The 26,936-nt window shown below is 34.3% G+C and overlaps 1 protein-coding gene across 4 annotated transcripts in view; it reads left to right on the top strand.

The window, feature by feature from the left end:
* Positions 1-26,936, top strand: part of CDIN1 (CDAN1 interacting nuclease 1) — a 127,130-nt gene that overhangs the window by 65,976 nt on the left and 34,218 nt on the right. The window contains exon 11 of one of the 4 annotated variants that reach the window (XM_087746637.1): positions 1,902-1,978. The exons of 2 other annotated variants lie outside the window; for them this stretch is intronic. In XM_087746637.1, the coding sequence (XP_087602763.1) occupies positions 1,902-1,938 (37 nt within the window). In that variant the 3' untranslated portion in view covers positions 1,939-1,978. Of the gene's footprint in view, positions 1-961; positions 1,099-1,901; positions 1,979-26,936 lie in introns of those variants that run through there. One more of the 4 variants, XM_087746636.1, reaches the window with a different exon arrangement.

The raw sequence follows: 26,936 nt of genomic DNA, 5'->3' as shown, positions 1-26,936 counted from the left end.
CTGGCTGGAATATTTTCTGAGGAGAAAGGATGTGTTTGAAGGGATCTGTGATGGTATCAGAGAAAAGCAGAAGTGAATTTTAAATAGATAACATGACCATAAAGATACTCACTATGTTGAGATGGGGTGAAAGTTGGGTAGACAAGTAGGATGAAGGCACCGATCCATTTGTTGTTTGCAGTAAAATTGCCATTGCAAAGCTGAAGTTGTAGTTTCTGTCTTTTTTTGTGCTGAACAAAATGACTGTCCATGTTTTGGTTTGAGCTACAAAATGTGTAAAACATTTGAGAATAGTGTGTACCATTTGAATCTGACATTTCCAAAAGAAACTTCTCTGATGGTTTTATCAGGAAACAGAGACATGGATAATTTCACTTTATCATGTGCTAATTAATATTACAACTTCAAAAATGGAATAGCATCTCTCACTGAGCTGTTAGTCAAGTACCTTTAATGTTGTAAAAGCTAGACTGAATTGACATGCGGATCAATAAGACTGTTTTGGAAGTAGTTTCGAGATTTTGCCAAATTTTCTGTTATAGCCGTTCATATTGAAAGCGACTACAAAAATTGTTGATTCTTAAATATAGTGACTTTACATTCATATAAAGGAAACTAGAAATCTCCTTAGTGAGATTTTTTACTCCCTAAATCCAGAATTTAGTGATAGGTTAAGTATGGAAATTAGGCAAATTTCCTTGGAGTTTTTTTAAAGAACAAATCCTGTTAGTTTTAATTTTGGTACTGTTTGGCCAAACTAACAGTATCACAATATCTTCTGAAATGAATTCTGAGTTACTGCAGCTTCTTCTAATACGACAGTTGGGTTAGTGAACACTTGTTGACAGATTACGTTGCATGTAGGTTAGACAGTTAACTTTCATTGCTCTCTGAAACTATTTATACGAAGACGCAGGTGTAGCTGCACAAACTCTGAATCAATTTTGTATGATTTAATCAGCCTATGCAAGGATCTCTCAAGTGAGAACCAGCTTCCCAGTCAATTCACTGCACCTGTGTGTCTCCTTTCCTATTGAAGGAGGAATCATTTGGAGAAGTATCAGTTCACAATGGAGATATCGTGGCACTCACCTGATAGTTTAGGGTTTTGTAAACCTGATCTGTTGGTTGATCTTAAAGTGAAAATGAAATTGAAGAGAAAACCTGTAATGTTGCCTGTTAGATGTGGATAGAAATACATGTCTAGATACTTTGAAAGGAATGAAGGTGAGACGTTTTAGACCTTTTCCATTCAGCTTTTTTATTGTTTCTCTGAAAAGTAGGAGTGAGACTGGAAAAGTTTCTAGAGTTTTTTTCCCACAGCTGTCACAGATGTGAGTTTAATTCTGCACACAATCTGACTGAAAGCTTTGAACGTAGCCATGGTTTGTTTGCTGTTATGTGTGTATTTCATTAAATCCTGTACTCTGTGCTAACTAAATCTGTGTGTGTCTTAAATTGGTCTGTACTGACAGGAAAGAAATGGCACTTTCTCATTTAACAGAACAGCTCCCTAGATGCAGTCAACCATGTCTGTTCACCTCAGTGCAAAAGAACACCTTTTTATTACTCCGAGTTCTGCAGGGACAGCTTAGCAAGGTTTTTTATGGCTCATACATCAATGGTATTGTTAAGCAATTTTCAGTTGCAATGCTGCACTGCCACCTCATCTTAGAATTAAGCTTCACATTAAAAATGTACAAAGTGTACCTTGTCATTGGGTTTGCACAGTTGTAATTTAAGATGCTGTTTAGATATTGAGAATTTTCAATAATAAAGGAACAGGAAAAGGTAAGTTTGGTCTTGCATATTCCTATACTGATTTTGCAGAGAGATGTTTTAGAAAAAAGCTATTTTGTATACTGAACAAACTTTGTATAAAATGATTCATGTACTTACAGGATCCCTTCCCTCAATACATTTGTTCCTTCAGAGTAGTGGCATCCACTGAGCAAGCTACAGCTTTCACTGCCACTAGGTAAATGAAACAACTGCATGTGCAAAATACAATTGCTTCGTGCATGTGTAGTGGATACCACACTTTTCATTGTTCGCTGGCCTACATTGGAGTATTTCTTGTAACCATGAGGATAAAAACTGTTGAATAGTCTGTGTGACCAAAGGTAATTTGGCGAGCATGAACGGGAAGTAACACAGATTGTGCTTTAAAACAGGGTCTGAGAACATGCTGTAAATTATTCTAGGATTTAAATGAATGTCACTGTTTCTTTTTTTGCCGTGGTGTCTAATTTTATAATTTTTTCTAACTTAAATTAAAAATTGGAGTCCTGTCTGTAAAAGTCTGTTAGTCAGAGCTGATAGGCATGACTGCTGTTTTCTAAGAGGCATATAGAGATCAGCAACATACGGTTCAAATAGTAATTAGTGGGTGCACTGTCAGTGACTTGCTGTTAGAAGATATAAACTCAAATACAGCAATTTACATTTTCTATCTTCTGCAAGCCTGGCTAAGGCATATGTACATTCTGGAATGTAATTTCTAGAGAGTCCCAGGAGAAAGCTTGATGCCGTTATTAGCTAAAGAAACTTTACTATATGTGAGGAAGACCATAGGAAAATGTCATATTTGACACTGATATTAAACTAAAGGTAATTCACAAGTGAAAGAGAAGCATTTCATCTTCTCTTTGAATAAGAATGGTAAGTCATCCCTGTACTGAATTCCTTCCCCCATTTGCTTGTATTCTAAATGTTGTTAGTCCTGTGCTTCTGCTTTTTTGAAAGAATAAATAAACGGAAGTTTCCCATAAGTAATTTAAAAATAGTAACTACACTTTTTGGAAGCCTAAATTCATGATTAAATGTGTTGTCAATTAATACATTATGTCTGATCTTGAGATTTAAGTTTATAACAGTCATAGTAAAACTATCATAGAGTCCTGTAGATTTAAAAAGGTGTTTATTTCAGATAAATGCAAACAGAAACAATGCAAAGGATTGTACTTCAGTCACAAACACAGCGAATGTGCAGTGTTCTGTTCAAATTCATTTGCCGTTGACTATAAGGATGAATCGTATGTGAGCAAAGGTTGAATCAGAACATCAGAAGGATATACATTTTTTCCTGTTCAGCTGTTTAAAATGGTTTGACATGTTACTGTGAATACTGTTTAAGTAGTAATTGTTGTCTGATTGTAGGTGGTAGGGGAAGAGGGAGTTATGCTCTAGGTTTATGATGTCTGTTCTATGACAAGATCAATATTCTCTAATTGCAAATGGTTTAAAAAGTTGTACTGGTGAGTTGAAAGCCAGTGGTATAACAACTTGACTTGGAGGAAACCTTGGGAGTTGCATTTGTCAAGTGGCTAGGAAAACTGTTCATGCATACCCACTATCCAAAGCTTCGTTGGCAGCCCAAACATAAAGAACTGAAAGGTCATTCTTCTTCTTGCAGTATGATGGTTTGTTGACATATTTTGACACACTGGTACAATGCTGAAAGGTTTTGACCTTACTGCAACACTGAGGGACTTAGGGTTTGTTTAGCTATCTAATACTTGTAGATTTTTCACACATGCTGGGTTTTGCTCTGCTCCTTTTTCTCTCCCTCCTGGCTCCACTTGAGTTAGTAAATGAATCTTAAACAAAAATGGATGTAGACAGAAGAGTTTATGATGGTTTTTGATGCTTAGGATTACATATAGAGAAGTTTCTTCAAAAATAATTCACCTTTTTAAAATTTGCCATGCCAACTTGCTAACCTTAGTAGTACTGAATAAGATACATTTGTTTATAGACAAGAAGAGAATCAAAAGCAGTGAAGAGTGCTGTTTTCTGCTAGTTTACTGATTCAGTAGTTTAATTTGTGAAGATGATAAAATTCTGTGTTCTCCTGCGAGATAGAGATGTATGTGTACACTCACACACAAACATACACACACACACACACACACACAGGCATACCTCTGCACTTCACAAATGTTCTAGATACATTTAGCTTATTTCCAACAGCATTTGACATGAATTATTATCTTTATTTAATGACACATGAACAGTATAAAAATCAACATGTAGTTTATGAAAAATAAAAATGTTTTTTTACTGTAGCTCAAAAGTAATGTTTTTAGATTTTGCTAGTCATCCCCTCTTTAATAATGTGATTGAATAACAGAGCATGAAAGCATTTTCCATTGAGACCACGGCTTATGCCTAGCATTGCTATAAAATTAATTGTTTGGCTGAGCATTGTAGGTTATTTTATTTTGTATCAAAACTAATTTTTGTCAAAGCAAAGAAGGAACAGACCATACTGTATTCATGTTAGCATTTACATTTGAATGATTGATATTAATTAAATATATTTTTTTCATGCATTGTCCTCCTTTGATATTGTATTTAATATGGACATGAAATTGGGATTTTCATTATAATTTAATTCTATTACTTAAGCGTCTTTCACTGCTCGATTGATACATTCTGAACTTAAAAAGTAGTAAATGAAGTACTACATAGCTTTGTTTAAATTTTTTTTCCTTATGTTCTTCCGTAGTGTCTTAAATATTATCCTGTCACAGGAGACTCATGTAGTGCAGATAGAGCATTTTCAGCTTCCATCCACATTACTGCAAGGCTTCAGCTCCAATTTTCCTGGTATTTCTCATTCAGATTAGACAAGCATCTAAGTTTATGTACGATAAGAGCTGACAGCATAGATCCTGCTATGCTTGCCAAAGGCCTGGTTGCAGACACTCCACTATGTCAAAGAATGTCAGCCCCCCACAGACCTTACCTTTCAGAATTCCTTGTAATTTTTAATTGACATTTACATCTGACATTTTCAATGTATTTCTTAGTGTTGAGTCTTTATCTACCTAGTAATAGTTAAAACCAAACCAAAGCAAAAAGAATCCCTTCCTGTAAACTATGGTATCATATATTTTTTATTTAACAAGGTCAAGTTGCTGGGCTGAAACTCAAGAATGACCAACTCCCCCTTCCTTCGTGTAATTCTATATTTGCTAGTCTAATCCATTTCAAATGGCAATTGAGGAGGGTAGTAGGAGTATGAAGCAAAATTTAACTCTTAGTACTAAGGAACAAAGCATAGTATATTATTATTGTTATTCATCATGCACAGAAAGGATACAGAGATTTCGCAGAAATTTTAAGAATACTAATAGAGATTTTCCATTGAGTCAGGTACTTGAATATTGAAAGTCATACCTGTATTCATGCGACATATACATGTAAACGGCATAATATTGCAAATGAAGCGAAGCTGGCAAGTATGTAATTTAGCTGCATGTTGCATTGTGTTGTACTTCCTTGCCTTCAGAAATCTCAAGTTTTCATTTGGTTTAAAATACTAAAAGCCTAATAAGTTAGTATGAGCATAATTATCTATCTATTAGAAGTTAGAATGAAGGACTACAGTTGATCATAAATGTCACAAAGCAAAGAAGTAGAAGAAGCATTTTGTCACAAATAATGCTGCTTTTCTTCTAATTAGTGAATTTACATTTTACAAATTAAGGGCAAGATTCAGACAGAAGATAATCTAGTAGCATATCATAGCTTTACTGACCTGTATTTGTATATGCCAAATTTAAGTTAATTAGAAATGTAGATGCTGTTTGTTTTATCTGTCAAAAAGCTCATCTTAAAAAAAAAATCTAGACACACTTTTTCCCTCAACATTTATCATCTAAATAATAGTCTTGCCAAGATGGCAGCCTCATAATAAACTCTTTTCAGTGGAGTGATGGGTAATGAAGCTTGCTTGTGAAGGCAGCGAAAAATGTTGTCTAGCCAAATGTGTGAATATGATGGCTAGAGAATCAGTGGACTTTCTCAGTCATCAATCTTTTTAGTAGCCTCTTATACATCTGAATATTTTGATAGATGATCTAATAATTGAGTTATCTATCTTTCTAACTATCAGAGTTGCATAAAAATTATTCTCACATGCTATTGAATATTATATATATTGGGCATCCAGTAAATTTTTCAAAAAAGGTCCAAGAGGTGGAGGAATTTAGTTGTGTCTTAAGCAGCCTTTAATATATTAAATGATAAACTACTATATATAGAATATAAAACTATATGTACTGATATAGGAAAAAAGTAAATAATGTCAATAACTGATTACAGATAGAACTCAGTAAATAAAGAAGAAGTAAAAACATGAGACTGGTGAGGTTAGTGCACAATCTAAGAGAAATTTGAGGTATAAAATGAGTAGATTCAGTAGCCTCTGGCCAGTTAATGGACAGCAGTCACATTTACACACAGAAATTCCTTGTGTCTAGGAAAACTTGGCTTAGGGAAAAAGAAATACAGTGTCACTGTGGAGTCCCAAGTTACTGTTCAGCCTTTGTGAGAACAGTTTCTCTTGATTAAAGATGAGACTGAAAAGTATATATTGAAACTAGCCACATTTTATTTATTCTGGGCAATTGTACAATACAGACTTGTGTTGCCAGAGCACAAGCATCTGCTTCCCTAGGACACTAATCTTGCATTAAAGGAGGTACTCAGGGTATTTGGGTACGTTGTATTAAGCACATCATCAGATGTGTCTTACTAGGGCTTCTGAGTACTAGAGCAAAATGATTGCTGTTGTCGGTGAATTTTTTTTAAACACTACACTTCAAACAGACATTATATAATTCTTGACTTCGAATGCATTTCTGCTCAAAGGCTCAGGTAAAAATTATTTTAACAATAATAAAAATATTTTTGCATTAAGAATATTTTTAATTCAAATATCTTTTTTCCCCCTCAGTGTCACCAGTTTACGTTCAATTACATACTTTTCTATAAATTATATAATGTTCCTTCTTGTAAATTCTTGAAAATTGTTATGTGGGGATCTAATTTTTTTTAAAAATGTAGTTATTCTGGATTACAGTATATTTTCATTTTTTAGTACTTTATTTGTACGTTTCATAACTACAACAAGGTATAAACAAGTATGTTTTACGACTAGTTCTTCAGTTAGCAAAGTGGCTTTTCTTTCTCTGTTCAGAACTAGAATGGCCAGGGTACTTTCTTGAGGATATCAAAAACTTGTTCACTCATTGCAGAATTCTAATGGAAAAGGTATCAGAGGGATCTGCTTTATAGTTACTACCTGCTTAAAGGAGGAAGATTTCAGGGAGTTGGATGCTACCGTCATTTGACACGTACTTTGTGACAGTATCATTTGGCCTCATTGGACCTTGCCACTGCATACGGATCTACAAATTTAACGAAGTTTTGGCTGTCTCACTGACAGCGGTTGTAACTCTCATGCTTAGTAAGCAAAGTTCTTCATGTTTAAGAGTTCTTGTTAAACACGCATAATTAGTTTGATACATTTTGGGTACACATAAAGCAAGACACTGAAATAAGATGACTTGAGTATCAAAAATGTAAAAGCTTACAATAAAAATTTGGTTCTGAAGTTCCACACTTGTCTTGCAATTTTGCATCCCGCATAAACAGTCTACATTTTTGTTTTCAGTAATGTTTACGTTTATTGTATGCAATTTTCATTTACATAAGTGCAATTTCACATAAGCATAATTTAAACCTAGAACTAAAGCAGTAGGAAACAAATTACAAAAAAAAAAGGTTAAATGATTCTCTCATTACTTGGGGAGTTTTAATATAAGAAAGCTAAAATTGCTTCTGAATATATAAATTCATAAGCAATTAACTGGAATTGATCAAAGCCAATGTTTGATTTTCCTTACTACATATGGCTTCTTCTGGCCCTAAGTAAATTAGCAGTTATTCTAGTTAGTATTTGTAGCATGTCTACTTGAGAACATACTAAGCTCCTATGCATACATGGTGCGTTATACAAACTTATGTATATATTTGTGTGTATAATTTTAGAATGTTTATATCTCAATTTAGGAAGGCGATCTTCATTTACTTCTCCTGATCAAAATAGCAAGCATCTGTGTTCCTTCTGGTTTGTTGTTTGATTAGCATGCTCTCATCCATCACTGGTCTTTGATATGAACATCAAGAAATTGTGTCCTTTTGTTTTAAATGGTAAATATGCCTTTGTCATGAATACTTACAGACATTCCAAGATTTACATCTGAATTATCAAAGTGTAACTGCACAGCTGCTTTGATGTGTGACATTATTAGTGAAATAACGAACTTTTTAATTTTTCATGGCTAGGCCTTAAATATTGACATTACAAGGCTGGTTTAGCTGTAATGCTGAAAAAATTTGTCCTTCATCCACTGTTTTTCTAAGATGTGTTGTTTATCAACAAGAGACAATCAACTGCATGAGAGCCTCTGCGGACATTCCTATTTGCATGGTCCAAGCCTGTCTCTTCAGGTTTCATTATTTAGGTCTGATGCCTAGTTAGCTCTTATCAAAACTAATACCATTTGAAGTACCAGGCTTCCGGTGGTCACACAACCAACATGAAAATTTCTTCAGTCTGACTAATATTATTAAAGACAGTATGTCTTTAAATTTGAGCTTTGTTTCAATGTCTAGATCAATTACATCTTGTAAATGCATTTCCATGAATATTTCACTGCTTGTTTCAATAGATCAAATACATCTAAATTAAATGATATTCTGCACATCTTTAAATAAAAAAGTAGTGAAAAAGCTTTACTACCATTCTTACGATGTCTTGGCTCTACTAAGGCAGAAAGAACTACAGTATTGTTGGCTTCTCATTGTTGCAATAGTACAGTAAGTTAAAATGATTTTGAAGACAGATGCCTACATGGGTTTTTCTCAATTATTTTATCAGGTATTTGTAGCAAAAATCAAGTGTGTCATGCAAATATGTAATTTAATTTTAGTTCCTACAGAAAACAAGTGTTCCTTGAGATCTTTGGGTTCACTTATGCATGATAAAACATTATTTCCTGTATTTCTTTTCTGCCGTTGCATTTATTGTATTCTGAGTTTATCACAGTTAAATTAATTTAGTGTTCTAAGTGCTGTAATGCTGAAATCGAATCTTTGAAATTTACAATTTCAAGATATTGCAATTTATAATCTTTGAAATATACAAAATAGTTCAGAGGGGAGTTTAGCAAGGGATCCCACAAAATGATATAAAGGCCCATAATCATGAGCAGCTTATAATTGCAATATTTTGTAATATCATATATATATTACACTGCACATTTTAGGATTTTTTTCAACTTTTTATTGTTCTTTACCTCAGAGACTTTGACCGCAACATTTTTCATGTAATTGAGTTGATTTGATTCCAAGTTTTTTTAAATTATAAAGTCATGTAAAATTGATCACATTATTTATATCTCTTTATTTGAAATGTACTGCTTACTTGATTTTAAAATCATGAAAAGCATACATATTTCAGGCTCTCTGTAGAAGAGTAATTTTGAAAGTCTATTCTCGTTTATTTGTTTCAAAAGGAGAAATATCTTGCATCCTTTGCAACACAGCCCAATACATTAAGTGCGATTTTCTGGCATACGAAGGATGCCTGTGAGTTTTTGAGACACTGAAGCTGTAACCCAACTTGAAGAAGACAATGATGGCACTGAGCTTCTGTCCAGAGTTAATCAGCTGCAGAATTTGTAAACTGCGTATGTGTCAAAGTTGAAAATGTTAGCACTCTGATAGAAGCTTGAAAAGGTTAGACCTGATAAAAGCCATCAGCAGTTAAAGAAAGTGATTTATGGGAATGTAATGACACAAAATGCCTCATTTATCACTCATATATAGATAGGTTAAGGTTTCTGTGTCATACTTTAAAAACTTGACCACTTAGAATTGTCAAAATAGGTACTTAATTGCCCATCATACATTTCAGTTCAAATTTCCTTTGCTTGAATTTTGGTGATTTTACTGTTTTGCTTCTCATATGGTTCTTTTTAAGCCATTCATATTTCATATTTATTTCATATTTGTTTCAAATGGTATGCTCAGTGCTCTGTTAGAACTTTTATTAGGTAAAGCTGTTGATTTGAGTGCTATCCAAATCTGTTGATTTACAATTTCATTCAGCCTAACTGTAAGGAAAATAACTGAAGGTTTCATTTTCTTTTGTTTTATACCACTAATTCTCATCAAGAGTTTACAGCTTTCTAATTCAATCCTTACATTTCCTCTCCAAACTGAAATATGAGATTTAAAAGTGAGATCCATCAATCGGTTTCCAGTTCCAGTCACTTAAGTTACTGTTTATCTCCATACAAATTAAATTTAATCCAAAACTACCAGTACTGTTAAATGATCCTAAAACAAAATAAAAATGTTAGGAAAAATGCACAGTAGTATGTTATCCTTTTACTGGTTTGACTTGAGGATAACAGCAAGCAAGTCCCATAGATTTGAGACTGACTGTTTTTTTTAACTGTCCACAGCTTCATCATAATGCTGAAAAAAAAGTAAATGCAAACATGGGTAAATCCTCATTAGGGAATTATCTTTAAGAACAAATCTGTAAAATAAAGCAGCTACTTTAAAGACATTGCATAAATACTAAAATACAGGTTCAGCTGCCAAAAGAAAAAGTGTGATAATTAAGTTTGTAAGGATTTCTTTTTCTTTAGCTAGTTATCTTTTTTAAACTACTTCATCCTCTTATTTCTTGATTTTATGTAGAAAAGCCTGAACAGAATAGTTTTAATTTTTAATATGAAAAAAACTTACCTTTTTGTTAGCTTTCACAATTTATGGCCCCAGTTGTATAGCATTCTGTTTGTTCAGCGATGACCTTCCAGGTTCGATTTAAAAAGAAGTCAGAAGCATTTGTCATGTCTGCTCGATCTTGTCCAGAGGTACCTATTGTAATTATAAAGGACTAATAAGGTTGTTTATAATATAACAGTCTGACAACCCTAAAAAAATCTTCTGGAGAGCAACTTCTTTTTTTGTGTGTGTGTCTGTCTTAAGGGAAAAAAAATCTGTAATCTTCTTGCTTTATGTTGCACTGTGTCTTTTCAAAATTTAGTTGAGAAAGCATAAAAAAGTTATACCTCGAAAAACTTAACTTAGTTTATAAAGATAAGCTGTATAATTTGCTTATTAGTAATGCCTTTTGGAAATACTCAGTGATAATGCGGCTATAGTACAGTTGCACCCTATATTTAATTGGTGTATAGAGAAATGATGATGTACTTAGAAACATTGAATTCCTTTCACAGTGTAAAAAAAAAAACTTATTAACATATCTGTTGCAAAAATATGTGATACATTAATATAGTGAGCTCTGTTTCTTAGAAAAAAATGCAAATTAAGAAAATCTTGTTGTTTATTCTATTATAAGCGTTATTAAAGTACTGCTGTAAGTAGGTGGTATTATAGTGGTATTTTACAATATATGTCAGGTTTTTTACAATTGACTTATGATCATTTTTCCCTTCATATGTCTTTGTCTTGCTTTCTCTCTTCTCTTTCCTCCCCCATTTCAGCATCATCCAGCAATACCACTTTTTTATAGGCATATATATATATAAGGTAAACAAAAGCGTACTAAAACCAATGGAATTTGAATGTTTGACAGAAATGTTTACCTCTCTTGTACAGTATGTAACAACACTGTAGTATTGTCAGGCTACCATACATCATTTAAATACCCTTAGACAGCAAAAGCAAAATCTTGACAATTTGGTAATCTCATCATGTGATTTCAAGAAGGCTTTTTTTCATATCTACAATTGAGACAAATTTATGTTGTATGTATTTATGGTTGTTAAACTCAAAATTGTCTCATTTCATTAATTTTTAACATTGTGCTCTCTTAATGACTATGAAGAAATGTATTAAAATGCCTTAATTATAGGGCTAGAAGAAGAGAAAGCACAAGTCTTTTTAGCATATGATCTTTCAATTGTTCACTAAAGGATAAAGAGGGCATTCAAGCGTGGTTTAGATAACTGTCAGCAATAATAAAATGCAAAGTAGTTTGTGGAGCCTTTACAGACCTTTCGGGGAAATAGATTTAATTAAAAAACAATAAAACGGACTTTTCATTTCAAAGAAATCCAAAATGTTATAAAATTTCAGGATGTTACTGTATTAAGAGTAACGTATGTTTCCAAGGATGAGGAAAAATAGCTGTGAAAATATTCTGCAGTCCACACAGCAGTAATAGCTTTATTTTGGGTGTGTAGATGTATGTTCTTTAGCTTTTAACACACAGACTATGGATAGCGTATTAGAGCATATTTCAGGTTTTCTGAGCTGAGTGATTTTACCTGTTTGGGGTTTTTTAGTTTGTTATGCTTTCAACAAGGTTGTTTGGGTTTTTTTTAAACTAAGCTGAACATTTAGCTTCTCAATGTAAAATTATGGTATCACGATTGCCCACAGAACAAAACAACTGACGTTGTCAGAAGTTCATTTGCCTATTTGGTAGTGTCAGTAGGCTCCTACTCATCATAAGTGTCTATGTTATATACTGTGAAAATACATTTCAAAGTATATTTCCAATTTCTGCCTTTTCCTTACTGCATTTGCTAGTAATGTTTTTGACTGTGTGGTGTGTTGAAAAGTTTAGTTAAGCACTTGTTCTGCACTATTGAGTTATACCACTTCTGGCAAACTAGGAGCAACTTAACTTGCATGTGATAAGCAGTGGTTTATAAACAACATCGACTGCTCTTTTTAAAGTCGTTTTGCTCCCTTGCTTAGCCTCATGCTTTCCTGAGGAAGTTTTTGCAGGTTGTTTTCTCTCACGCTGGTGCACACATATCAATTGCATTGACCAATAGGTTTGTCGTAGCCAAGTACCAAATGAATCTGTATGCAAGTTGTCTTTGTGTGGCAAGGTTTTTTACAGATAAATCAACTTCACCAAAGTGCATTTTCAGCAAATGCTAAAACTCTATCAGTTTTGTAGTTGTAATTGCTGGTCCAAGTACATTATAAAACATGTTCATAATGAAAATATGACTTCAGTATTTAGGGTCTTGCTATATATCCACTAGTAAGTCAAGTTTGGATTGTTAATTCTTATCAGTATTCACTTTGTCACTGACTTGATCATAGAAATGGAAAATCATCCCTGTTCTTGGTGTTGGTGATTTTTCTTTTAAGAAAAATAAGGGTTTGTTTCCTGCTTGCACACATACCTTGAACTGGAGCACAAATGAATAGCACAGCCTCTCAACTTGTGTCCCTTCCTTCCCATTCACCTCTCCTGGTGTGATAGGGCTATTAGGTGTGATAATGTTTCTGTAGGATAATGTTTCTGCAGAATATACTCTACAATCTGATATTCTCCAGTCTGCAGCTGATGGGCTCCTGCAGAATCATTAGTTTTGATCACTTCTATTGGACTTTTAAGTCCAATAGAAGCTCAAGTCAAATGTTGAGTCTGCTTGATTTCCCTTTCTACTAGTGATTTGTTTTCTGCTCACTAAAGTTTTGTGTAGTTGGGTTTTCATGACTTTGTTGCCCTCTGTCATACCAGAGCTGACTGGTTTTCAGTAGTGACTTTTGTAAACTTTTGTAAGCATGCTAAGCTCTCACTGAGTAGAAATTACTACCGTACAGTATGTTAATTTTTAGCACAGTAATTTTTACTTTTTCATGTGTAATGAAGTTATTTTTAACATGTTTTTCCTTTTGTTAAAATTCACTTTTCCTAGCTCTGAAGTCCTCTCCTTACTGATGATAATCCGTTATTAAAAACAGCAGACGTTTTCTATCACTACTTCAAAATGCAACATTCAAGAGAGAAATGTGCGTTATCGGAGGACTGAAAGCTTAATCGGACTTTTTGTAGGGCAGAGTCTAGCTCCTTACATGTTTGCCCAGTCGTTAGCACATCTAGCCGCAATACAAGCTGAGGGTTTCATGATGCCCATAAGAAGAAGACCAAGAGAGAATAATGGTCTTCATTTACACTGTTATGCGTTATGATTCTTAGTAACAATGGTTCTCATGCATTTGCCTCTGGACAATGGACAGGGTAAGTTATAATGGCTATAAATTTAGCTTTGAATCTCTGTTCCATCATTGATCTCTTTTGTACTTCCAAGAAAATTACTTGTTGCTTCTATATTTAAAATTTACTACCTGTAAAAGCTTGATACAGCATCAAAATATTGCAAAGTCAAACTTAAAATTGATAAGGTGTTTTCTTAAAACTCAGGGTAAAAGACGCTACAGATACAGATGTCTGAATATGCTCTGTTATGAAAAATCTGTACTCTTGTAGCAAAAGTGTAAACCTAAGCACAGAACTTCTCATAACTTTCATTTTCTTATCACCATTTATAGCGTGTCAAGAAAGAGAAAAAGAGTCCAGGAGTACCATCTGTGCTTTGGCATAAAATGTTATGAAAACAACATAAAGTTCCAGATGTTTTTTGGCTTGTGTTAAGGAGATACGGATAGGATTCTAGGAAAAATACAAATCATGTCAAACTACCACTCAAATCATGCTTCTCTGCAAAATGTCCAGGGGAACAAGTTCTGAGAGAACATTCTGTGTTCTCATTGTTACGGAAAAGACTTTCACAGTTGCAAAAGCACACCATACTGGCTTTTGCATCCTGTGCTTTTCTGGCCCTTCTATGTAAAATCATCATGTGGAGCTCTGAAAATTAATATCCTTTCTTGCAGATTGATTTATTCATTTATTTATTTATTTAATTGCCACAAGACCAATAGGATGTAATAACACTAAGACCCTCAGCCTGCTCTGCCTCTGCCCTCTCCCTGGCTTGAACAGACCACAAAATCAGGCTGATTCTATGGAATTGGCATGGTGAGAGAATCCCCTTCATGTGCAGATCTCAGGGGAACATCTGCACCATAATGTAGATCTTAACTCAGAATATATATATTTGTATATGACTGTGCATATGTATGTCTGAATTACATAAATGTAACTAAAATATGAAATTTGAACATAATACTGTAATGCTATCATAGTCCTTTTTGTGCACATCAGTAAAATAATAGTTTAAAGTTGTGCCTTGCTGTTGATATAAATATTTCTTAGATCTCTACTATAATACTCTCTCCCTGGTTTTGCTGTGATACACACCAGTGAAAGTGTCTGAACTGAAACTAGTAGAAAAATGAACTTCTTAAACAATGGAATGGGTTAAGATTCTTTGGTTAATTGCAGATAGGATGAAAAAAGATGTTAACATCATGGGATTTATTTTACCTATGGAGAAATACACTGCTGCATGAGTCTTTTCTATGACATGAGGGAATTTGTGTAGAACATTCCTTTCAGTAGCTCACACTGTATGTTTTAGAGTATTAATTACCTAGTCAGATTTTATTAGAGCCCATTGAGTTTTGCATAATTAAAATTGTAGCAACAGCTAAATGGTATGAGCTGTGGAATGCAGAATCTTTGCTTTTGCCAAATGTTCTTCTCTGGGTTTTCAAACAGGGAGCAGAGAAGTGGGAGAAACTTAAAACTCAAGTCTGACACTTAAAAAAAATAAATTTGACATAAATGTGAATTTAACTTTGTATAAAATATAAAAGTTAAGCATAAGAGATTTTTCTGCTGTGCTGTTTTTCTGCAGCAGCAATAACATGTGTAGAGTTTCTGGAGTAGTTATTAATTTCAAAATGCAAAGCTGTAGAATTACAGTAATGGATAACTGTAGAATGGTTTCTGTACACCTGCAAGTTAAAGGTTTCAGATAATAGTGTGAGAAAAGTTGTTTATTGTCTAAGTGCTGTCAAATGCATATAACTGAAAAAAAAAAATTGCATTTTATATTGAAATATTCTTGTGGCCATCATGGGCGTACACACTAAATATACATTATCATCTTTTACATAGAATCGTCTATCTAGCAGAGGTCTAGTTCTGTTTGAAGTCGGTGGAAAAAGAATAAAGCAGCCATCAGTACTCGTTTTGACCTATGTAATAATTTGGTCCTTTAGATCAAGTGATTAGATAGAGCATAAGATGCACTATTGTACTGAGACAGACCGTACCTTGCAGCAAATCCAGTGAAGGGCCACAAAGACGATGAAGGAATTGGAGCATCTTTCATATGAGGAGCAGCTGAGAGAGCTCCAACTATTTAGCCTGGACAACAGCAAGATCAGGGGGGATCTTATCAATGTACATAAATGGGAGGGAGTGAAAAATACGGCGCCAGGCTCTTCTCAGTGGTGCCCAGTGATGGGACAAGAGGCAGCAGACACAAATTGAAATACATGAAAATCTGCTGAAACATAAGAAGAATATTTTTTATTGTGAGAGCTATCAGACACTGGAGCAGGCTGCCCAGAGAGGCTGTGAATTCTCCATCCTTGGAGATATTCAAAACCTGACTGGACAAAGCCCTGAGCAACCATCTCTAGTTCACCCTGCTTGGAGAAGGACTAGACAATCTCTAGAGGTCCCCTTTGACCTTCAGCTATTCCATGATTCTGTGTGATTTTATTTATCATTATTTTTATCTTTATTACTTTTTTTTAAGAAAGTTACAGTGGAAGTGATGTGAAAATAAGTGGGAGAAAGGGAAATATGAAGAGCTTTAGTCCAGTAGACTGTGCTGCTATTACATTTAATGTCAGATTTCCTACATTAGGAAATCCTTTCTTCAATTTTCAGGGTGAGAGAGGAAATTAGGCTGAAGAAAATGAAGAAAAAAATTTTATCTACCTGTTAATGTTCTGCTGAAAACTAGTGATAAGAGCTAAGCATCAATATAATATCAAAACCTAAATTAATAGCTTAAACAGTAAGAAAATTGTGAAGGAATAATTGAAGAAATGTAGTTAAGTGGGAGGTTTTTTAAATCCTGTTGGTCTGGAGTTTGGGGATCAGTTCACAGAAGGGTACACAAATGTAGACTTACAAAGTTAGCAGTAACTGCTGACAGATCCTAATATGTTAAAGGTTGTAATCTTTTGAAAGAAGTTGGTTGGCTTTCCTGTTGGCCCTTCTATCAACTTTAACCTCCAACCTTCTCCAGCGTGTATCACTACAAATAAAACTGCTGAGGTTTGACAAGAGGATATAAAGTCACTAGGCCATCGCACAGAGATCTCTACATGATTTTCTTTAACCTTAAGCTTAAATGAACACTGCTTTAAGTCAGGGTTTTTAATAAGAAGTCATAAACATTCACCCGTATCACTTTAGTTTTAATAATTACTGTTTTAACAGAGAAGAGAAGAAATATACATAGTAAATTATGTTTGACAACTGGAATTTGGTGGTTTTGTTATTGGTTGTCTTTGACCATTACATGAATTGCTGTTCTTCATTTTAATGTGTACTTTTTCATGCAAGCTGCATATGATACTGATATAAACATGGCATTTGTGTACAGTGTTATAAATGAATTTTTAGCTCTTGATTAAGGCAAACCAGATGACAAAAATAACTTAAGTGTTTGTATTTACCAACTTCAGAATAATAATCTTTGAATCTGTAGTCACCTATGATGATTTTGGCTTTTCTTCCTCTAATTTTTTATGTGACTTTACACAATACCTTTTAACATGCAGGCCATACTTACTAAAAGTTTTTCTTCATTATTCCACTCCTGAAAGCTGCCTGTATGATGTTTCCATTTTGCTGCGGAGCGGCCATCCACAGTATTAACTCTTGCAGAGTCCCTATTCTTATGAACAACTAACTTATCTCTGAACATAGGTTCTACCTTACTGAAACTGTATTACCATCCTAAAATTATATTTATTTCCAGTTCAAAACCATACCAGTTTAAAATCAGGTTTTCTGTTTTGCAGCCTGTTATTTCCATGACAAATTTTGTGGTGTTGTATAATCATTCTCTTCATGCTTTTTGTCGCCCTTAGATTGTCGTCTTTTACACTCACCCATATGTTTTCTCCAAGTGATTGCTTTAGGGGCTGTGTAAGCAATCACTTCTTTCTGAAGTCCTTCCTTTCCATGCCCAAGTTCCGTTCCTTGTATGAGCCACTCACATGTTCATCTCCCGACAGACCGTATTTTGTGTCGAAGTCCAGTTTCAATGATTAGAAAAGTACCACTCTTTATCTGAAGACATCTTCCATTCTTAGTTAAGCTTTCTATGTATTTTTAGGCTTTCTTCACAAGCATAACTACCAGATACTGGTGAGCGCCTTTTTTTTTCTTTTCTTAAATAGCTTGCAGCACACTAGTTGAGTCTCAATAGGCCATGCATCTTGCCTTTCTGCTGCTTCCATTTTTCTAAAACATTTTAATTGGTTTTCATTTATCCTTAATTTATTAAATATAAGCTTATTACATAAATGCTTTACAGTTGTAAATGCGATATGTTATTGTCTGTAATCTGGGCCTGTGTTTCTCCTCTGTGCTTGGACTGTATCTAAGTGGTCCATAGAAAGTAGTTAAGGAAAACAAGCCTTTTGTACGTAAGTTTATATTCATTACATATATTGGAAAACTAAGAGACAAATACTGATCAACACACTTACACTGGAGGAATGCATAGGAGACTTTGCTTAGATTTCTGGTGCTACCTGTGTTCTGGGAAACAATGGATGGTGCCGTTTGTCAAACCTTCCAGTATGTAGATTTTGGAAGTTAGATATTCCTGGAAGGTCAAGGGCTGATTGAATGGGGATAAGAGGAAGCTTTTAAAAAGCTAAATGTAGTTTAGTTATTTCTTTCTCCCAGCAGGACCTTAGACTGCATGATTTACTATCATATCAAGAGGAGAATAATTTAGCTGAAAATGTGTTGTGAGAGAATTTGGTCACGCCATGCCTTTCACCCTGAGAGAATCTGTACATCGGTGATTTTGAGTATAAAGAGAATACCGATCTTCAGGTGATGACTTCTATTTTCCTCTGCAAGTGAGAACATCCAGCATGATGTCCGTCTGTGTTCCTTTAGCTTTCCCTTAGCATTTAGCACCCACCATCTTCAAAAAGTGGGCAGGAAGCCGACTAGAAAGGTGCAGGTGACTTCTACCTCAGGAGAGAATTAAGATTAATTGGCAAATGAGTTAAAATATTAATAAACTAAAGCAAAAATGGTTGATTTCTAACTTTCTTTCCTCTTTGAGACCATTTATATTACATTCAGAATAATGTAAGGTAGTGCGCCAGCGAACCTAGGGTATAAAAACCCAGCTTTGAGGTATTAAAGGTTTAGCTGGTGCTAGCAGAGATTTCTGATACTTTTTATGTAAACAATATCAGCTACCACATTGCTTATCAAAACACGTAGGTGAATTGTTTCTGCTTCTAAAAGTTACAGGATGGTCACAACAGACAGGGGCACCAGCATCTGTCATGGCACTATGAGAGAATTACCCGTTGTATTAAGCTGTTCCATTTATTCACTGGAACTGCTCTCTGGACATTTTCAGTGTAAGAATGTATTGTGGTGGAAGAATTACGATAATCTCAACGTATTCAGTTAAGGCTTCAGTATCATCCTCAAGTAACAATGTATGTAGAAGTGGCAGAACTGAAATATGAGTATAAAGTTATTAATTGAGGGGTGATTAAGATAGCATGTGATATCCACAGGAGATGTTCAGAGAGCTTTGTAATGGGTACAATAGCAATGATTAGAAGGAGGAATGCTGATCCTTTCATGCATGAAATAGTTTATCCCACTATGGAGCCCAGGAAGCTAATAAAGCTTCTGTGGACCAAAGCCATAGAGGCTTATTTTGACCAGATTAAGACATTTTCTAGAAATGCTTGCCTTTTGTTTCTTTTTTTTTGTGTGACTTAGAGAATGGGGAAATGAGCAGTTACATCATAAAAGATAAATAGTAAAAAGAATTATTTTAGAGTTGCTGTTATCACAGTAGATCAATTATTAGCTTTGTCTTTTTTAAAAAATGCAAATTTTAACCTGTTTAAAAATATGAAAATAGTTAAATTGACTTTTCATTTTTTACAGTGAATTTTAGTGACTCAAAAATGCCTGTGATTCAGGAAATGTGAGCATGAATTAATTTGGAAATAGATCAGAACCCTGGAAATAGAACAGCAGAACGTAAAGCAGCTATTGGGCATATGTCTTCATAACGTCTGTAAATGTTTCTACATGAAACACACACATGAGGATTACAAAGATTCTTATTTTTCAAGATGTTTATACCATTTCAATCTACTCTTTTCTAGAAATGCTGTTCTATATTTCTCTATCAAAAGAGTTTTTAAGAAAAGTAAATGCCATAAATATACCTTGGGATAGTAGACAATATGTAAACACTTCTCACATTTCTTGTATGTATACTATGTGTTTTTTCTTTTAAACTGTAGTTACCAAAAATTCACTGTGTAAATCACATTTTATGTTGTTTGTATCAGAATGAAAAAATATAATACACTGTATAATTTAAAACATCAGCATTGTGAGTTGCTGATATTTTGTATTGGATGTGAATACCAAGTTGAATGTTCAAACAGTTTTTAATAAGGAGATAGCATTTGTTTTAACCTATGAATATATAATTCCTGAATATGGGTGACACATAATTGCTTTATCCCAGAAGAATGTGAAATCTTCTGACAAACTGAAAACTTGAAAGAAAACTTTAGTGGGAGCTAAAGGTCCCAGTTTCTGTTTCATGTCCTAAAATTAGTAAAGAAAAGGAACTCTTCAGTGTTAATAAAGAAGTTTGAAAAGAAATTGGAATAGGAATCAACTTCACTGCTTTCCCTCATTTGTATTACAATTCTAAGGAAATCTCCATCTGCTGAAATTTAATATGGTCCAATATTCATTATCTAAGTTTTCATAGGATTTAACTGAACTTCATCCCAACTAATGAGTCATTTTGTGAGGTAAGTTAATGTCATACCTTCCATTTTCATGGAAAAAAATGCAGGCAACAATCCTGCTACCTTTTGCGGGTGTACTCATCTTTTTACCTAGGGCAAACTTGCACCATACAAAGATTAAATTTCAGGCTTTCAATATAAATGTTTCCAAGTATTTTTAACAAGTAGAATTAAATAGAGGTACAGACATGTTATTCATGTGTAGCAATGAATAACTGTATTAAGTTATATGTTAAAAACATACAAGCATTGTTTTGGTTTAAATTATTTTATGCAAATAATTAGCACATGTTAGCATTTATTTACCAATAAGTATTTAAATTTTCATTGTCTCCTGAATTCAAAAGTAGAAAGCCTCTTGTAGCCTGTGGGCCAAGGGATAAAAGCACAGAAATAGGAAAAAAAAAACAAAATTTTCGTCACACATTCATAGTTTTCACATCTCGCACCTTTTTTTTTCTATGGTTAATGGCAGAAGGACTAATTTAACTGAGTTTTTAATGCTCTTTTTGAGGTAAAGATATTCCACCTTCATGTATTATCCTTAGTCCGACACAATCCAGTTTCTTAAAGAGCAAGTCTGCAGAGAAAGAAATAGAAATAATTATGAAGAGAAGAAAGCCTTTATAACATGATAAAAAAAAATCGTTTTCCTACTGTTGTTTAACAATGATTTTTGAAATACAGCACTTCTAATTTAGTTTTACGTGATATATAATTAAACTACGGAATTCACTGTGATTGTGTTATTGACTCTCGAAGTTTACAAAAACCATGAGGAGTATTTAAACATAATTTTATACCGATTTATGATAACAAAAAAGATTGTTTGCTCTTACACAAGATGAGATGTAAATACTTACAAGATATAAAAGGCTTGTCAAAGAAATCTCTAATTGCCTTGAATTAAAAAGGTATTGAAAAGATATCTGGGAGGTTGTATTTGGGGGTTTTTGTTTTGTTATGTTTTTGTTGTTTTTGAAGCAGAGTAGTTACTCTCCAGAATGAAAGACAAATTTGGAGCAGTTAATTTCGTATTTTATATCAATGTTCTTCTTCAACTTGATGATGGACTCATTTTTATTATGTGAATATGCTTTTTAAAAATATTATGTCTTTCCTCTAAGCAATATGAACTAAGAGTAAAATCTCAACCTTGGTTTTATATTTCATGTTTGGAGATTTTCTGTTAGTGTATGAAGTGGCTTTGGAGTGAACTATTTCCCTGTTCTATTACACATCATCTTGGTTAGCGTTTACTGCATGTCTTGAAACTACTCCTAGAGATCCTAATAAAATGTGCTAGAAATTGCTGTAGAACAGAACAAGAGATACTTTGTGCTACAGAGTTTAACGTTCAAGTATAATACAAGAGTGAACAAATGTTTACAGTGCAGTGCAAAGAGGCAATAAGATAATATTGGTCAGCAAAATATTCACTGATCTGAGGACGTCAGCAGCCTGCTAAATTTTTCATGTGTTTTGACAGATGAGAGATTTAGAGGAAAATAACAGATTGCTTTTTTTAATGCTTTTCAATAATTATTTCTAACCTTGAGAGGCAATTGGGGATAAAGGATAAAGGTGGTTTTTCAATTCAATGTGGGATTTGACAGTTTGCTAGTGAATGGAGCGAGATGATAGAACCATGAAAGGCATATAGGTCTTCCTCTGTAACAGGTCTTCCACTTTCCAGGCACAAAGAAAGAAATTAAATGCTTAAATAGTCACACAATTTTTTTGCAAAATTGTTTTGGATGGAGATAGGCAGAGCAGACTGCACTGATCAAGTTCATAGAAAAGTATTTTGCTGCAGTACAGAGAAGAAATGAACATTTTTAAGGGAATCTCCTCTGCATAGATGAAATGAGAAAGTAGGAAATAAAGATACCCTGAAGAAAAAAATAGCCAGATTTGAACATGCCAGATATGAGGAGCTCCAGAGAGAACTCCAAATGGAGACTGATGTGAGGGCTATAGGTGTTTTTAATAGATGAGATTATCATGTTGACCATAATGATTAAGAAAGAAAGGTGAGAAGAATAGAGTGAAAAGCTCCATTTATCTATGTTGGTAATTATCTAGTTATGAAATACATAGAATAAATTGTCAGGGCACAGGCGTTGTCATTAGTTTGAACTTTTGTGAGACATACCTGGGGGAAAGTGGATCTCATCTGGCATCCCATACGTTATTGACTTGTGCACCATGAAATGGGGAGGACCCTTGAGATGGTCTTTGAGATATCCATTATGATTCTGGGTCCATATGTCCTTGTTGTACCTTTACCGGCAATGAAAGTTCCACCAATTTTGAATGCACACCACATGCTCATAATGAGTTAGCTCCTGGAGGATCTGGGGCCCACATCCCAAATGGAGTGCTTCATCAGAGAGACGCTTCTTCAAGCACTCTTGTAATGTTCTCAGGTTCAAACTGCAAGATTCTACCCATAAATGCAAGGCAAATCTGCGTTTCAGACAACCTGGTGCAATGCACTGAATCAGTAAGATAGATGTACTCACTGAGGTTGCACTTTAATTGGAGTCTCTAAATAAGATTCTCCTACATAAGATTTAGAGAGGCTAAGCTCAAAGCCCTTGGGAACTCCCATGGAAAGCTGTAGAAGAGTTCTGGAAGATCCTCTGTAAGACATGCAAATCTAAAACAAAACCCTCAGATCTCAAATACCTAGCAGCAGGAAACCCACTTTCTGACTGAAGCCTTTTGGAAGCAGTGGGCCCCCATTTGTGCCTGTGGAACCCAGACTAAAGCAATGTGCCAAGTCCAGTGGAGGTTTTCATATCCTTCTGCTTCCATTACAATTGATACTGGCTTTTTTAATTGAAGACATAGAAATTTGGTGGTTCAGATGTGTGGAAAACCCAGTCAGGTAGCAGTTGACAAAAGTAATTGAACTGCGTACCTTTGTTAATGAGATAGTTTAAAGTTCCAGTTGTTTGTTAATTCAGAACAACTCTTCTGTTGCATATACGAACTACAACTGAGATACCACGCTGAACTGCAACCTGTTGGTTAATAAGTTCATGAGCCTGGAGGTTATGCTGGGCATAGAAGATGCAAGAGTAGCAAGAGAAATGTTCTACCAAAACCATGCTGACTATAGCCAGAATTGGAAGGTAATCATCTTCCCCTTATGACAGGTCTGGTCTACAGGTAACAAGTCTTTGTGTTTACCATCCTACATTACAAGTATTGGTTTTGTTCCTTTCCCCATCCCCACAGTGGTAGTATTAGAAGATTGCATTATTTACATTGATAGGGAAACACTAGTGCTGCAATTTGAGAGAGTTCTAAGGATTTTGTTTTTATCCCAAGTGGTTTTGTCTAAATCATGATACTGTTTAACTGTTAGGCCTGAAGATAGAGGGAGGCTCTGCAATATTTCAGAGAATAGCTAAGAAAACAAACACTTTGAGATTAAATGATATAAATCTGATTTCAGAAACTCATGGAACCTTAAAAAAAAAAAGAGTGAAGGCAGTACAACCAGCTTTATGTTACATTACTGCTATTACTCGTACTACTCGATGCCCTTGGTTTTCTGCATTCATAACAATGACTGCCCAAAGCTTAGGACTCATGGACTTTATGAATGTGCATTTCTGCATATGGAAACAATTCTTCTGGTGTCACAGTGCACTCATATGAATTCTGATGCTTTACAGGTCAGTAGTTAGTATATGATGTTACAGGACAATGCAAATTCCCTTGATGTCATCGAATTCTGTGTAAGAACATACCAGGCATAGCCTCAGAGAGAGTAACAGGTTTTCATTGTTGCCTCAGCAAAAGATGCATGATACCTTTTTTTTTGTCGTTACTAGCACACTCAAGTTTATATGGTTTCTCAGTTCTTTTTGGGCTTTGATAGAACTTTTTAACTTGTCATGACACAAACATCTTGATATTATCAACTCCATGGATTGCTACTTTTACCAAGAAGTTCAATTAACTTGTTTCTCAGATCAAGAAGATACTTAAAATATTTTTTAAAATTTAAAGTGCATGTTGGCTCTATTCTGTAGACTGATCACTGTAATTTTTCTCTTGGGAGTTTGTAGAACTATTTGCAGCTTTTAAATAGGTATATATCCTTAATGTACTTTAGAGCTTCAATTCTTAAATTTCTTTTTCTAAATATATACAATGGGGAAAAATTATCACTTTTTAAGAGGGGAAAAAATGCCTTCTGATTTTATGACAAGCTTCAGCTGGACATGACGTATATTCTGAAAAGTTCATGCTGTTAATATAATGGAAGACCAAAATAATCTGCAAAAATGCATACAGGTCAGCATTCTTAAATACAAACTTAGAATATACAAAATTGTATTGTGCAAGCAATGAAAATGAAATAAGGACAAAATTGGGGAAGGAAGAGGAGAAGGAGGAGAAAAAGGAAGTACTGGGGTAGTGAATATATGCATTCCTATTTCTATTGTCAACATGATTTTGAACCAATCCTATTACAAAACTTGGAGTGACTATGTGTGTGTTGTGAAAGCATAGTCAGTCTCTTTAAATTCGATGTAATTTACTTCTGTGATCTGTATATACTGCAGTCTGGCTATTTTATGTGTATTAGTCTCCACACGAGGAAAAACTGAGGGTTTTTTCAGTAGTTACCTATCTCTTCATGCTTTGAGGTGATGATTTCCAAAGTCCAAGTTTAAGGCTTGTTTATTTAAAGTTTAAGAACAATAGTACTGTTAGTATTTCATTTGAATATGGAAGGATCAAGAAATACAGTTTTCATGTGAAAAACAAACACATTTTTTTCTCCACTTTCGAAATAAAATATTAACAGAACAAAGACACACATAACTCTTACTTGCCCTGCAGCCTGTGCAGGGTGTCTGAAGTAGAACAAAAAATAGCATGGGAAATGACAATTTTTGTATTGTTCTCTAGATTAAATCATTGCTTTGCTAGAGACAATGAGTAGTTAGCCACTAACTGTATTGGGCTGTGATTTCACCTTCTAGTGTCAGTGGCTCCTAATGTAATCTTCCCTCCTTTGTGACAGCTTGTTTGCCAGGCTTGGCTTCAGAAGTATGTAATGTTATTCTTTAGAAATGGCTAGGAGCCTAGTAATTGAAAAGTTCACAAGAAACCTTTTAACACAAAATTCTAAAAGTATCAGAGGTGCTAATAATGTATGTGCATACTCTGGGATTGGCTGTTACTCATGGTCGGAGCTTTATATTACAAATTAAATTCAACCTGACGATCTTGTGTTGCATAAGCAAATTCTAAACTTTGTTTTCAAAGTTTTAAAAGAACTGTTTCATTACTGTCTTGTAAACCAACGGACAAAATATGGTTTCATAAATGCAAATTTTGATGACATCGAAATCGAAGGAACCATCAAAACCTGAAGGAAAGTTATTTCAATCACTTGTGCAAACTGTGAATGCTCAAACGTGAAGTGCCTATGCATTGCTTTGTTTTGTTTGTCCTTTGCAAAAGACTGGATGTTTAATGCAAAAAATTGCATCATCAAATTTTAAATTTGAAACTTACTAATTTCATGAATCGTATGTGTAACTTAAAGGTTACTGCGGTAACATTAACTCATGCATTTTTCAGATACTTTAATAGTTATGTAACGAATAGTCTTGACTAATCATCAAAGTACTGTATGCAAAGTAGGTAAATTAATGTTATGACAATTTGTGGACCCAATTCAGCATGCCGTGATTGGTTTAAGTTCCTAACTGAAACTGTATACCCATGATTTTTGTACTTAAGTCATTTATATACATATAGTGGTATTTCTGAATGTAGCTATCAGAAGTGCTAAGAGGTATAATGTTACTAATTCTGTCTTTGAAACCTGCCGATATGAAGATACAGTCTCCCCATTGTCATCATCTTTATTATATTGCCTAGCGGACGCGGCTCTTGGGCATGTGTGTTTTAATGCCTCTAGAGATTTTTAAAGTGTGGATGAGATGGATGTTTAATTATGAAGATGCAGAGACGAACAGAATTGATTATGGAATAGGAAATTGTAAAAAACTATGAGCTCTATTTTTGTCTCTTCCAGGGTGCAACTGTTGCAGGTTTGGGTGGAAGAGGGGGTTTGCTTCTTAAGACATGTGAATACTCCATATGCAATTTTTAACCTGAAAGGCTAAACTGATTTTCTGTTTTAAAATCTGAAGTTACAGGAGATATAACTTCAAAGTGAATCAGAGCTATGTTTATCCCTCTTATATGTCAGAGTTTAAGTG

The sequence above is a fragment of the Nipponia nippon genome, unplaced genomic scaffold (genome assembly GCF_047370975.1).
Source record: "Nipponia nippon isolate SJK-2023a ecotype South Korea unplaced genomic scaffold, ASM4737097v1 scaffold_10, whole genome shotgun sequence".
In the NCBI taxonomy this organism is placed as follows: Eukaryota; Metazoa; Chordata; class Aves; order Pelecaniformes; family Threskiornithidae; genus Nipponia; species Nipponia nippon.
Note: the sequence above shows the minus strand (reverse complement) of the source record. Positions and strands in the feature narration are given on the sequence as shown.